We start from the raw sequence: 14,374 nt of genomic DNA on the forward strand, positions 1-14,374 counted from the left end.
TCAATGATGAGACTCATTGATTGGCTGCCTCCTGCACGCCCCCTACTGGGGATTAAGCCCACAATCCAGGCATGTGCCCTGACTGGGAATTGGACCATGACCTTCTGGTTCATAGGTCGAAGCTCAACCTCCGAGCCACACCTGCTGAGCTATATTCTATTTAAGTGATAGTTTTATTCAATGACTAAATATCCAAACTTGAGAAATGTAATACATGTATTACTTGGGAACACAATTTTTGTATTAGTGTCGCAAAATATGTGTCTATTGAGTGTATGTGTTTGTATCTGAGAGAGAATACTATTTGAAGACTGGAAGCGCAAAAATACTTATGTTAGGAGATTTCATATAAATACTAATTTATATTACACTAAATATGGTTCTGTTTTTTTCTTTATTGATTACGGTATTACATATGTGTCCTTATCCCCCTGATTGCCCCCCCCCCCACTCATGCCCTCCCACCCCCTATTCTTGTATTATTATTTATCGTAGTATTTTTCCATGCGAACAACTATAAACCTACTTTTGCCTTACCCTATTAATAGAAAAATAAAAATAGAAAAAAATGGGATGCCAATGGTCAACAGTTCACATTAATTCTGATGAGATTAAGTAAGTGTAATAATTTTCTCAGGAAAAATATATCATCATCATGCACATTATTAATGTGCCTAAAAGGTTACTAATGAAATTTAGGCAGGCTATCATAATTATAGTAAAACTAACAAGTATTTATATTATTGTGATATTTGAAATCTGAAACAAGATATATTAATTACATAGCACTGAAATAACATATTTTTAGAAGTGACAAAAGTTAAGAATTCTGTAATAAAGAAAGAAATTACAAATTGTTGTTTTTAAGGTATGCAACATTTTCAACAAATAATGGATTAAGTTCTAAAATATTTGAAATATGTAAAAAGCTTACTCTTGGGATATGTGCTCAGTTCTTAGTAACAATACTATGTTACTTACAAAATACTTTAAGTATAGGAAATTATAGTTTTAAAAGCTGCAAATTGACTCCCTGGCCTGTGTGGCTCAGTTGGTTGAGTGTGCATCAAAGGGCTGCCGGTTTGATTCCAGGTAAGGGCACATGCCTGGGTTGCGGGTTTGATCCCAGGTTGGGATGCATGCAGGAGACAACTAATCCATGTTTCTCTCTCACATTGATGTTTCTCTCTCTTCCTCTCCTTTCCTCTCTCTCCCTCTAAAATCAATAAAAACATATATTTTTTTTAAAGTTTCAAATTGTCTAATTATTTTTTACTTGAATATTCAATCATGTTCATTGGAACGAAGTATCTCCTACTCCTTTTCTTTATTAAACAGGTTGTAGGAGGAAAGATGACTGAATCAGGTCGGCTCTGTGCATTTATTACCAAAGTGAAAAAAGGAAGTTTAGCTGATACTGTAGGACATCTTAGACCAGGTGAGGGACCCCCGAGTGCACAAATTTTTGTGCACCGGGCCTCTAGTACTACAATAATACTCATATGTATAATTTTAGAAATTATAATGAGTTATATACTTGAATCCTAAATACAGTGCAAAAAGTTTTTTTACCTGTACAGTTTGTTCTTTATGTCTATATCTGTGTTTATATTCTATTTATTTACTTATTTATTTACTTATTTATTTATTTCTTGAATATTCAATCATGTTCATTGGAATGAAGTATCTCCTACTCCTTTTCTTTATTAAACAGGTTGTAGGAGGAAAGATGACTGAATCAGGTCGGCTCTGTGCATTTATTACCAAAGTGAAAAAAGGAAGTTTAGCTGATACTGTAGGACATCTTAGACCAGGTAGGTTTCTATCTTTGATTGTTCACATTTTGACTGTTACACTTGAGTAGTTATGAAAAGTTACCCTCAAATAGAAGTGATTTGACTAGTAATAAAGTGCTCATTTAACCTAAATAAATTTATTCATTAATGGGAAGTAATATTATTTCTTGAACCACATTAGATAAAAGGATTTACTTATTTATTTTTTGATTATTTATTTATTTATTTATTTATTTTACAGAAGTTTTCCTATAGAACATAGTGAGAAATATTAGAAAACTTTGGGTGTAAGTGGACTTGGGCAACTAACATTTATTGGGTGGCTGCCAACTCATCTGAGCACTTTACATCTATCATTTTGTTTAACAGGCACAACAGATTAAAAAAGCTTAGAGAATTGTCATAACTTGCCCATGGTCACAAGATGGAGATGAAGGTGGGATTTAGATCCAGATCTGCCCAGTATCATGTCAGAACAGTGTAGTGTGACGGTTAGGAAGTCTTGGCTTGATTTCTAGTTACAGCAATGACTGGGTACCTGACATTGGTCTTAGCTTCAGACTCCTCATCTGTACAATGGAGATAATAATGCTTACTGAATTGTTACAGTGAGATTAAATATAGCAATATATAAACATTTAGTATAGTGTCTGACACGCTATTAGATATCAATAATATAGTCAATAATATTATTACTATTAAAATTTGTCAATTCAAAAATAAAATTTTTTAAAAATATCTAGTATTCATCTGTTTTGTTTCCCATAAGCTTTAACTTTTTTTTTTAAATTCCAACATAGTTTAGGAAAAAGACTTCATAGATAAATGTCTATTTCCTAAAGTGTGTTACTCCTTATCTCTAACGGATAGGAGAGATCCTGACATTTAATTTTCAGAATCAAATATAGGAATAATTAGTATTAACTGTACTGCAATTGAGTTTAATTCATTGCAGTTAGGGAATAAATACATGGAATAAGACAAATTAATGGTATTTTAAATCAGATATCTTTCACTCACTTTAGAAAAGGATAAATACTATTTTAGTCAACGAAATTAGTTACTATTGTTTGCTTGGCTTGCTATAAAGTTGATATATTGACTGAATTGCAATAAATGAGAATCAAAGCATTACTTTTGTAAGAGGCTACTCTTGATGGTACATCTATGACTCCACAGCATTATTGGAAATAATTTTTTCCCCTGACCCTTGGCCTTTTGGGTGAAATCTACCAATCATCCTTGTCATCAAATTTTATGCCACTGAAGCTGTTCTCAGCATGTTTCTTATTTCACAATGGTCGTTTTACTTTGTGGAGGTTATTGCAGCGTAAGATTGCTTTGTTTTGAGTGCATGTGGGATTAGATTTTCTTTCTAAGGGGATCATTACTGATACACACCATAGGTGATGAAGTGTTAGAATGGAACGGAAGGCTGTTGCAAGGAGCCACATTTGAAGAAGTCTATAACATCATTCTGGAATCCAAACCGGAACCACAAGTGGAGCTGGTTGTTTCAAGGCCTATTGGGTGAGTGGGTCTGATCACTTTTCATATGTATAGAGTTGACTACATTAAACCATTTATGAAGCGCAATCCAAAAATGTCTGATTGCTTTATCAAAATACATTACTTTGAGGACATTTCTTTTACTAAAAACACCTCACCAAAAATCGTGACATCTCTGTCTGAAAGTTAATTACAAAAGAAGAAATATTTATCTTTTTATTGTTTTTATTACTTTAGTAACTTAGTAGATGGTTGATGGCATTAATAGAAGGGGACTGTAGTAACAATTACTTTTAAAGGAAGTTTCATGAACTATGGTCCTTTATATTGCAAAAATGAGGATAAACTATATTCCATGATTTTTATTATTTTTTTTCCAAAATGGAGATTTCAACAAAGAAAGATAAAAGTATAAGCAAATGCCAAATACTCATTTGTTTTTATAATTTGTTACCTATAGATTAAATCAACAACTTTCAGAAGTTGGCAATAAATATAGTCCTTTGCATCTATGTTATGAGAATTGTTCATTATCACAGTAGTCTTTCCTTTATAGAAGCTTATATTCTAAGCCAACGTAAAAGATATACCTAGAATTAGAAAAAGCAATTAAATATTGTAAACTGACAGGGAATTATTAAATTTATGTTCATGGAAAAGCTTTCTAGGGTATAGGCTATAGAAATTATTTCTTGCTATAGAATATAATGCCTAGTTTTCATTCATTTAGGAAAAGATTGGACTATATTATTTTGCTATCTTTTTATCCTGTAGAAAATGACTTATGTTGGTAACTTAGTTTTTGAAATGTTCCTTTCAAAAGTAATGAATCTGGCACATGAAATTGTATCTGTTTTTCATTTTGTCTTTTCAAAGTTTTTTATTATGTTAAAACTGTACTGTATCAACCTAGAATATTAATCAAATGTATTTCTTCATATTAAAAGATACTCTAAACATTTTTGTTTAATGTCTTAAATATTCTTTTATGTAATTTTCTGAATGATCTTAACCATTAATATCTACCCCTTTTGGCAAATCTCAAAGAAAATGTACATTTTTTGTGTGTAAATGCAGTTACGTGGTAATTTTGTAAGTCCCAGTAAGGAACATGTTTACATTTTTCTCAGTGGAGTTATTACATTTAAAAAGTTTCAATCAGAATCTGAATAATTAAATTTTTGTTTTGGTGATACTTTACTTGCATTTTAATATTATTGATTTAGAACAGCGGCAAGTAAAAATACAGAATGGAATAGACTTACAATGTATCTATAAAACTTGTTGAATGCAGACATTTTTTAGAATGGGCAATTGTTTAGTGAGGCATATAGAAAATAAAGTATATGTTTCTATACATCTGCTATAAATGGGTATGAATTTTAATATTTTTAAATTAATGGTCTTAACCAAGAATATAGGTTGATAATGATGAAAACAGTAGTTGCATTAATTGTTGCAACAATTTCTTGTTTTCCTTTTCTATCATTTCAGAGATATACCTAGAATACCTGATAGCACACATGCACAACTGGAGTCCAGTAAGTTTCATGTGTTCTAGAAGAGAATGTTGTTACTAATGTCATTCATCAGGAGAAAATGAAGTATCCCATTCGCCCCATTTTTACTCTCCAATTTGTTCCTTCCCCTCCATTCAAATAATTCATGCATATCACTTCTGAGTACTAAACTTCACTTATGCTCCAGTAAACCTTCTAAACACTTTGGAACATTGTGGCTAGGAAAGTGGAATGACATTCTGTGGACATTAAAAATAAAATTGAAGAGCTAGATGGTGAAGATGATTAAATACCAAGGAAGAGCCATTGTTGTTATTCTTTATGTGTGATTGCCATTTCAGGTTCTAGCTCGTTTGAATCTCAAAAAATGGATCGTCCTTCTATTTCCGTTACCTCTCCCATGAGTCCCGGCATGTTGCGAGATGTTCCACAGTTTTTATCTGGACAACTTTCAGTACGTAATCACTAAATTAATTTCTCTTTTTGGAATATCAAGTAGTGTTTTTATTATATGTTGCTAGTTTTTGGTAAACCAAGTTCTTCTTAGAATATAATTGTGCCTTTAACCATCAACACCCTCATTCTTAGTAATTAATTGAAATTAAAATTTAATTATTTACCATAGTGCTTTCTTTATTAGAGTTAGGTTTCCTGGAATGTAATGAGCTTAAGAATTTGTGAAGATATCTACAATGTTTTTTACTTTAGTAATATTCCAAAATTCAAGGTTATGATTTTTGCTCAATATCCTAAAATGACTATAAAGTGTCATGAACTTTTAAGGGAAATAAAAATTCTGCACTATACAAAGATGGTATATGTAAGATAAAAGTAAATATTTATGTACTTTTCCTGCTTTTCAACCTTAAGGAAATTTTGAGTGGGGTAAGAATATTGCTCTGAAATATAATGATACTTGAGATACTTTTGTCAACAGACAAAATTAAGTATATGAGTAAATATATAATTGACTACTGAGTACACCAGATGATTTTATATTAAATGATCCCTTATTCGAACATTTTATAATGAAAGTTAAAAGTTCAATTATGTGTTTTATGTCTATATTAGAAGAGCTTTGCAAATGTAAGCCCTCACTTTTTTGTTAACTTCTTCAATTTTATTTCCCTTTTTAAACCATTTTAAAATGTTAAAATATTAAAATTTATCCATCCATATTTTAGAAAAATAAGGTTAGTATTGACAATAATGTCACTAAGTTATTAAACTTGAAACTTTATGGATATTAAGAACTATTTAGAAACTAAAAATTCAGACACTGAGTTTTGTATAAAAATTATCCATAAAAACTAAACTATTCTTGGACTAATATTTTAAGAGCAAAAGGAAAAATCTTTACTAAATAAGCTACAAAACTTCTTTTATATTTTTAGGAGAAAGGGAGATGTTTGATTTTTACTAAATTTTCATTAATTTAAAGGGGATATAGAAAGTATAAGCACACTTAGTATATTAAAGTTTATTGAACAAGTCATTAGACATGTCTGTTCTGGAGGTATTTTGGTCAAAAAGGTGACAATTAAAAACAGTTATGCAAGGAAAAAATTGAGCTACTGTTAGGAGATTGTAAATGTCTTACTAAAGTAAATTTCTTCTCTTTATTCTTTTTCTTTCTCTTTCATAAACAGAGTGAACTTTTCATTTGAGGACAATGGTCTTTTTTATTTTTCCACAATAAGTAGAATCTTTCTCCTTATTCTCTTACATATATTTTCAGTACGAATGTTGTTATTTATGGTTACAAATATATATATGTCTTTTTTTCTCACCATTTTAGGAAGTGGTAATAAATATTAGCTGTTTTTCTTTTTTTATGGCTGTATTTAAATAGTTCATCTTTAAGTAATGTTTTGGGTAGCTGGATGATGCCAGTATATAAATAAATGTGTGTGTGTGTGTGTGTGTGTGTGTGTGTGTGTGTGTGCAGTTGGCTTCAGTTGGTGGAAGAGGAAGGAGTGGAAGATATACTTCCATGATAAGTACCACTTTGTTATCTCATTTAAATTCCCAAGGCCCTCTTACAAATTGGACTAGGAAAGACTTAGACAAATTTCAGATTCTTCGATTTTTCCTCATGGTTCAAAATGAATACAGTAAAAAGGTAAACTGTTAAATATTTAGGGGAAATATAAACATAAAAGTTTTACTTATAAATATTTATAATGTTATAAAGTTATAGTACTTAAATTCATAAATGATGCTGGTTTAAAATCCATGTAATTGTAATTTTAAATACATACCATTTTATCATTTTCTTATGAGTTAGAAGAAGTATGTTCCAATAAGATAATCTTTACAAATATAATATTTGTTGTGGTAAATCTAGAAAGTATAGATAAATAAGTAAATAACAATAAAAATCACTTATAGTCCTGCCACTAAAAGATAACTATTCATATAATTATAATTTTTTAAACAAAACTAACAAATTCATGTATACTATTTGGAACCCTTCTTTTTCATTTACTCATATTGTGCAGTTTTTCCTTAGACTTAAAAAAATTTGCTTAAAATGATTTTAATACCTATTTATCACTCCTTTTTTAACTTAATTTGTTATAATGGGATATTTTGTTTCTCATTTATGTTATTATAAATAACGATGCCATGGAAATCCTTTAATATAAGTCTTGCATATTTTGTTAGGACAAAATATTTTGTTGCGATAACTTTCCAGAATTAAAATTGAAATATGAAAGGAAAAGAAAATTTTAAGGTTCTTGAGATCTACTACCCAAATTTCCCCCAAAAATATTTTGGCAAATCATCTCCAATTATCTATTTAAGAAATATATGTTAAGGTCTGATTCCAGTTCAGCCATAATACTAGTAGCTCGGATTACAACAGTGAACAAGATAAACATGAATTTTACCCTCATGAAACTTAATTTTATTTATTTATTTATTTGTTTTTTTAAAAAATATATTTTATTGATTTTTTACAGAGAGGAAGGGAGAGGGATAGAGAGTTAGAAACATTGATGAGAGAGAAACATCGATCAGCTGCCTCCTGCATGCCCCCTACTGGGGATGTGCCCGCAACCAAGGTACCTTAATTTTATACTTATTCTTTGCAGGCAGGAAAATATGAGCATTATACTCTTTGGATATAGTCTTTCCCTTTATATTTAATCCTATTTCTGCCATCTGGAGGCAATTTTGGTATGCTGTAATGATGTAGAGGTTGGAAAATGTGTGTCCACGTATATCACCCTTTGGTAACACCCCTAGAAAGTCACAAGGCAGCATCACAATTTCTGTATCCTTGCATCTTATCTTTGGGCATGATTGCTTTTGGTGAGAGTTTACCAGGCCCACAACTCGTTTACAAAATCATGACATTGCTAATGCATGAGAAAAAAGATAATTTGCCTAATATGTGAGCCCTCCTTCCTAATATATTTGTGTCAGTTCAAGGATTGATATATCCTCAAGTGTAAAATATACATACAATGCAAATGGTTGTTTAAACTTTCATGCTCAAGGTTGTTGATGATTCTTAAAATATTATGCAGTGTATTTCCTCTCCATGCTTGAATTGTGCTGCTGCTTGTGGTTATTCTAGGGCAGTGATGGTGAACCTTTTGAGTTCGGTGTGTCAGCATTTTGAAAAACCCTAACTTAACTCTGGTGCTGTGTCACATATAGAAATTTTTTGATATTTGCAACCATAGTAGAACAAAGACTTATATTTTTGATATTTATTTTATATATTTAAATGCCATTTAACAAAGAAAAATCAACCAAAAAGATGAGTTCGCGTGTCACCTCTGACACGCGTGTCATAGGTTCGCCATCACTGTTCTAGGGCATGGCTAGGAAAGTGCCATTAATGTACGTGGTGAGACAATCAGTGTGAGTTCATGTTCATGACACCTGGACTATATGTTAGCCTTTTCACTGTCAGCACTCCCATGTGGATTAAAAAAAAAAGTGTTCTTCCATATTGAGCAGTTTCCTTCTTCAGAGAATTTTACTTTTATAATCTCTCAATATTTTTAAATTAATTTGCAGTTTGGGGCTACTTTTTGATAATTAAGATAAAAATATAGCTCTCCTGTCTTTTAAAAGTGAGGAATGGCTCAGAATTCTCGTTTACTATAGGAATACACTGACTTTTTTTTGACAATCTTATTTTACTTTAGGGCCTGCGGTTGTTTTATGGTTGCAATGTTTCCCAGAGTTACTTTGTTTTAATATTTTTCTGACTCCATTTTTAGTGATGAGTTTGTAAATGCTGTACCTATCCATTACATATGCCCCTTTTTAAAGAGAATAAGTAACTGAACAATAGAGATACATCTTTTATATCTCCTTAGAAACTCTACACTTTTTAAAACTTTCTGCAAACTAAAGTTTTTTTCTTTGAGCATTTATCTTTCATCCCTATTGTCACAGTCTTGTCATTCCAGAAGCATTGCTTAAAAGGAGTGTCCTAAATATAGCAGTACAGTATATAGTAGAAAGTGACATTGAAAGTGCAAAATAAATCGTGGTGTACAAAATCATATTCTTTATTTGGATGAGGCTGAATTGTTACAGATATCAGGTATTTCATGTTTGAAATAAATGAAGTAATGTTAATTACAAGTTGCAGTGAAATACATAATACTTCAATGTGAAATATCCAGAATCCATAGAGAAAGAAGCGGCTTAGTGGTTGCCAGGAATTAGGATGATGGGGGCACAGGGAGTGGTTACTTCACAGATAAACGATAGCTTATGGGGCGATGAAAAAGCTTTGAAAGGAGAGGGAGGTGGTGGTTGCACAGCATCGTGAATGCGCTAAATGCCTCTGGATTGCACACTTTAAAATGCTTTGTCGAATTTGAATTTCAACTCACTTAAAAAATTAATAAATCAAAATATGTTTTTATAGCCAAGTTTAAAGTGTGAACTTATGGGTGAAGATTATTTAAATTGTCACAGAATTTAGACAGTTGATTTCGAAATTCCATGAGTTGCCCTTTTGAGATCATTTTAGAAGGTTGACAATGATTGCCTTAAAGATTAGTTTACTTTAAAGTACTGTTTCTTTTAAAGTAATTTTTTAGTTTATGAAGTAATATTTACTTCCATTACCTTGATATTTTTGGTGTAAAACAGGTAGAACAGGTGAGAGGGCAAGGAAAATAAAATCTACTAAATAAAGTACCTTGTTAGTGCTTTTCTTTTTTCTTTATCTGAATCCTCACCTGAGGATATTTTTACATTAATGTTTAGAGAGAGTGGAAGGAAGAAGGAGAGACACAGAGAGGGAAACATCGATGTGAGAGAGACACATCGATTGGTTGCCTCCTGCAAGCGCCCCTCTTGGGGCCAGGGGTCAAGCATGCAACTGAGGTACGTGCCCTTGACCAGAATTGAACCTGGGACCCTTCAGTCCTCTGGCCAACACTCTGTCCACTGAGCCAAACCAGGTCGGGCATTAGTTCTTTACTTTGGTGTACCTACTTAATCTATATGCATTTCATACATCCCTTCCCCATCTGAGTTGTGCAGACAAGGGTCAGAAACACACTCCGTATCAAAACATTTCTTTCTTCCTTTGGATGGGTTTCCACACAAAAAGGAAGACAGCTGAGATTTGGGACTCCTTAGTTTTTGGAGAGAGAGAATGAGGATGACTCATGATTGAATGATAGTCTATTTTTAAGGTCTTCTTCCCTCTAGGTCTTAGATTTACGTCTTACAAAGTGTAAGTCTGATGATAGGTAAATTGGGCACCAGTCCTCCTAGTCCCTATTAACTGCTTCCATCTAGCAGGGGAATTAGACAAGAGAGACATCCATGAGAAATGTAAGGAATGGAATGGAATTTTGGCGAAAGAAGCAAAATTAAATGCCTTGAAATCCATTCCCAAACCCAGAGATACGCATCTGATTTTGTTCCTGATTTAACTGTGGGCATGCCTTAATAAAGGCACACAATTCTGATTGTTGTGGTGTTTTTGTTGGAAACAGTTTCAAATGAAAACAAAATAAGTCAGAAGAGAAATGAAATTTGATTTTACTCAAAGAATATGAAATAGAGTGATTTAATCAGAGGTAGGCTCTATCTTCTACCTTTATAGTATCTTACCTTTTGTTTGAGCATCTAGCTTTTTTTTGTGGTGGTGTTCTGTTTCTCTTTCCTTATCTGCAAATTGGATATAATACTGACAACCACCTAGTGTTGTTGGAGGCAATAAACTTGCAATAAACAGTCAGTAAATGCTTGGAAAAATATAGAGAACTATATAAATAAAAATAAATAAGATACGTATTTTCATTAATAGGTATGATAATCTCAAGAGGTACATAATAAATGTCTGAAAATGGTGTAAATCCTTAAAGTATGAATTACCTAATTAATCCAGTGCGTTCCAGCATACTTTTATCTTACTGTTATATTCTTTTAACAATTAATGCTAAGCCAACTTGACTAATGTTTTTTAGATTTTTGTTAGTCATATCATTTTGGACAAGTCACAGTTCCTTGTAAAAATGTCTTTTCACTAATAATTCTACAATGCATTCTTATCTCATGTCATTTGGATTGTGATTTTTTTTCTATATAGTGTGTTTAAGGGGGAAACCTGACATTTCTTGGCTATTGGGTTCCGTTTGTAATTATTCTTTCAGAATTTATGAGACTGAATATGTTATTTTACATTAGGTCTTAATTTCTGTTGTTTTTATTATTGCAGTTAAAAACTTATTTAAAAATTCTAAGATTTTATATATTTTAGCATTTTGGCAAAATTAATTTATTCATTACATGATGTAATTAATTTAGATATATATTGTCATGGGAAAATTATATTTGAGGGGTGGTAGTTGTACGTGTTTGTTTTTACTTTGGTCTTTTAGTTCCAGCGTGTTGTCCTTTTGGTTTTGTTTTATTGCTTTTTTCTTTAATTTTGCTTACCAGAGCCAAAGCCTTAGTAGAAGAACAACGCCTTTTGTTCCTAGGGTTCAGGTAAAGGCCTTGTCTGCCTGATAGAAACTAAAGCTGTGTTTTAACCCTTATTTGTATGTTTTTGGAAAATGCATAGTAGGAAAACATGTTTTGGTATGTTGCTCCAAGTCATATTATTGACTTTCAAATCATTTTATGAGCCAGCTTGTAAGATTCTGCATGGGGATTAAAATACAATAAAAATTTAAAGAGACAATTTTTGTTAGTGATTTTATATGATGAACTGAATACCAAAAGTCATAGATACAAAGTGACATTTAATGTAGACTCTACTTACATATGTACCATCAAAAGAAAAAGCTAATTTAACTGTTGATATTTGCCTTTGTTACACAAGGTTGCTGTCTCTTTAAATCATTCATTATGTCACTTAACATCTACATTTGTTTGCATTTTCCAAACAATAACTCCTTGTGGAGACTGGCAAATAAATTTGTACCTTATTGAAAATATGAATTTTATGCCTATTATATATAAGGTTCAACATTTGGAACATATAATACTTTGAAAGAACAAAATCACAATCCCCAATTAAAAAGTGTTGGGCTTATTTTGTTTACATTTTGTAATTGTAATTTCATTTAATTTTTCTATAATAATTGGGTACAAGTTGTTTGCCTCTTTTCATTAGGAAACCCTTATATGGTAAAGTAATATCAATATAGTTTTTAAAAAAAGGTAGTATTACTAGTATGCTTTCCTTGCTTTGCTGCATGTATTTTTTTATTGTTATTGCTGGTTTTGAGTAATACCAATTTAGTTTAAATATTTAAAAATTAAAATTGTTCTAGTTAATATTATATAGTATAAAATATTTACTTGTACTACTCAGGTTCTGCTTAGGAAATTTAAAAATGGTTACATGGTTAAGCTGGAATGATAATTATGTTAAAACAATTAGAATAATACCAAGAGTTTTATTAATGTACATGAAGTAAATATAAAGACATATGTCATATTTAGAATTGTGAATGAAATACATTTGTTATGTTTTGGAGAATCAACAGATCTACTAACCATTCATTTAAGAAGCACAGATAAAGAATTTCAAAATGAGATAAAATAATCTAGCTAATAAAATGATTATATTTTGATAATGTGAACTGGATATATATTAAAAACTTCAAGGCAAGCCCTGTAATATAAAATGAAAACTGGAGCTATTGATCAAATGCCCAGTTTAAGAGAGTTTATTAAAAAGTGTAATTTTGATAAAAAATCATTAAAATTAAAATGTGCCTGTTTCATATCTATCTATTTAGACATTTATATACTTGTAACGTTTAATTCAATAAGCTCTTACATAGTATAAAAATATGAAAGTTATATGCCTAATATTTGTATAAAAATGGATATTACTAAAAAGTGCTATTATTTTCCATGGCATAAGAAAATCGAAAAAGAATACTCTTTATCAGACATTCGAAATATATATCTCAGATGTTTCGCTTTAATGATTTCAAAGGAGTAAAAGTATTGCCTGTGGCGATGGCTTCAAGTACTTAGTCTCAATCCTTAAAAAAAATAACTCACAGAAATGAGCTTAGTTTAATAATCATCATTGTTTCTTTGTTTCTTAAGTATAAAGTTTATTGGGAAATTTTTTTTAGCTTTTTAGTGTTTTTTTCTCCTTACGGTATCTAATATTGAATTTTTAATATCATAGAAAAATAAAGCAATTGGCTTTTTTTTATTTCTATAGACAGTAGAGAATATCAGAGATTAATCTGGTTTTGATCACACATTTTAGAGGAACCATGATGCATGCTACCTGCAGACATCTGTTCATGCCATACACAAGACACTCATTTCTTACCTTTTTTGCTGTATTTTCCCTTCATGTCTTTTTCCAGAACAACTTAGTCTTTTCCCCACTTCCCCTCATCTGTATCTATGTTCTGATATTGTTAGGCAAGCAAATATGTGAACTTTTTCCTCCATTCAAATGTTAGAGGCTTTTCTTTCAGGTTGATCCCATAATCTAAGGCCATGGTTCTCAAACTGTAATGTCCGTGGGAATTGGAGGACTTTGTTAAAATGGTAATTCCTGGACCCTATTCTGATTCACTAGGTGAGAGGTGGGCCACAGGAATTTTTAGCTTCTTCACAGATAAACCAGATAACCCTGATGCAGGAGGTCTGTGAACCGCAGATTAGCTGGTCTGTTTAAACGGAACAGTTCTGTTATGAAGACTTTTTTTAACACAGCAGCAAGATAATATCTGCATTAAACAAGGACTTAACACAACTAAGAGAGTAGTAATTACAATTTTAAAAATTTAAATATTTCTTCTGTAGTTCTATAAGAGGGCTGATTCTATTTGACAAAGAAAAGAAAAACATATAAATAATTTTATATACTCTTTTGGGCCATCTGTCTTCCTCTTCTCTTGCTCAGCTTCTCAGTCCCTAAAATACAAAGTGAGGGAGTCAACAAGCCCTGTTAGCTTGGCCCAGGCCTGACTGTCCACTTTAGAGAAGAGAAGGAAGGACTGACATTAGATGTATATTTAAGTTTTGTAGATGACTGCAAAGTGCATATTCAGGTGGAAGGAAAAATCCAATAAT

The 14,374-nt window shown here is 31.4% G+C and overlaps 1 protein-coding gene across 11 annotated transcripts in view; it reads left to right on the plus strand.

Moving 5' to 3' along the window:
• Positions 1-14,374, plus strand: part of RIMS2 (regulating synaptic membrane exocytosis 2) — a 304,062-nt gene that overhangs the window by 107,161 nt on the left and 182,527 nt on the right. For 6 of the 11 annotated variants that reach the window (XM_014550251.1, XM_014550252.1, XM_005879296.2 and 3 more), the window contains 4 exons: positions 1,339-1,438; positions 3,203-3,326; positions 4,800-4,846; positions 5,167-5,279. In XM_014550251.1, coding sequence (XP_014405737.1) covers positions 1,339-1,438; positions 3,203-3,326; positions 4,800-4,846; positions 5,167-5,279 — 384 coding nt within the window. Of the gene's footprint in view, positions 1-1,338; positions 1,439-3,202; positions 3,327-4,799; positions 4,847-5,166; positions 5,280-11,758; positions 11,807-14,374 lie in introns of all 11 variants that reach the window. The other 5 variants (XM_005879299.2, XM_014550249.1, XM_014550250.1 and 2 more) reach the window with 1 other exon arrangement.

Source organism: Myotis brandtii, unplaced genomic scaffold, assembly GCF_000412655.1.
Source record: "Myotis brandtii unplaced genomic scaffold, ASM41265v1 scaffold59, whole genome shotgun sequence".
NCBI lineage: Eukaryota > Metazoa > Chordata > Mammalia > Chiroptera > Vespertilionidae > Myotis > Myotis brandtii.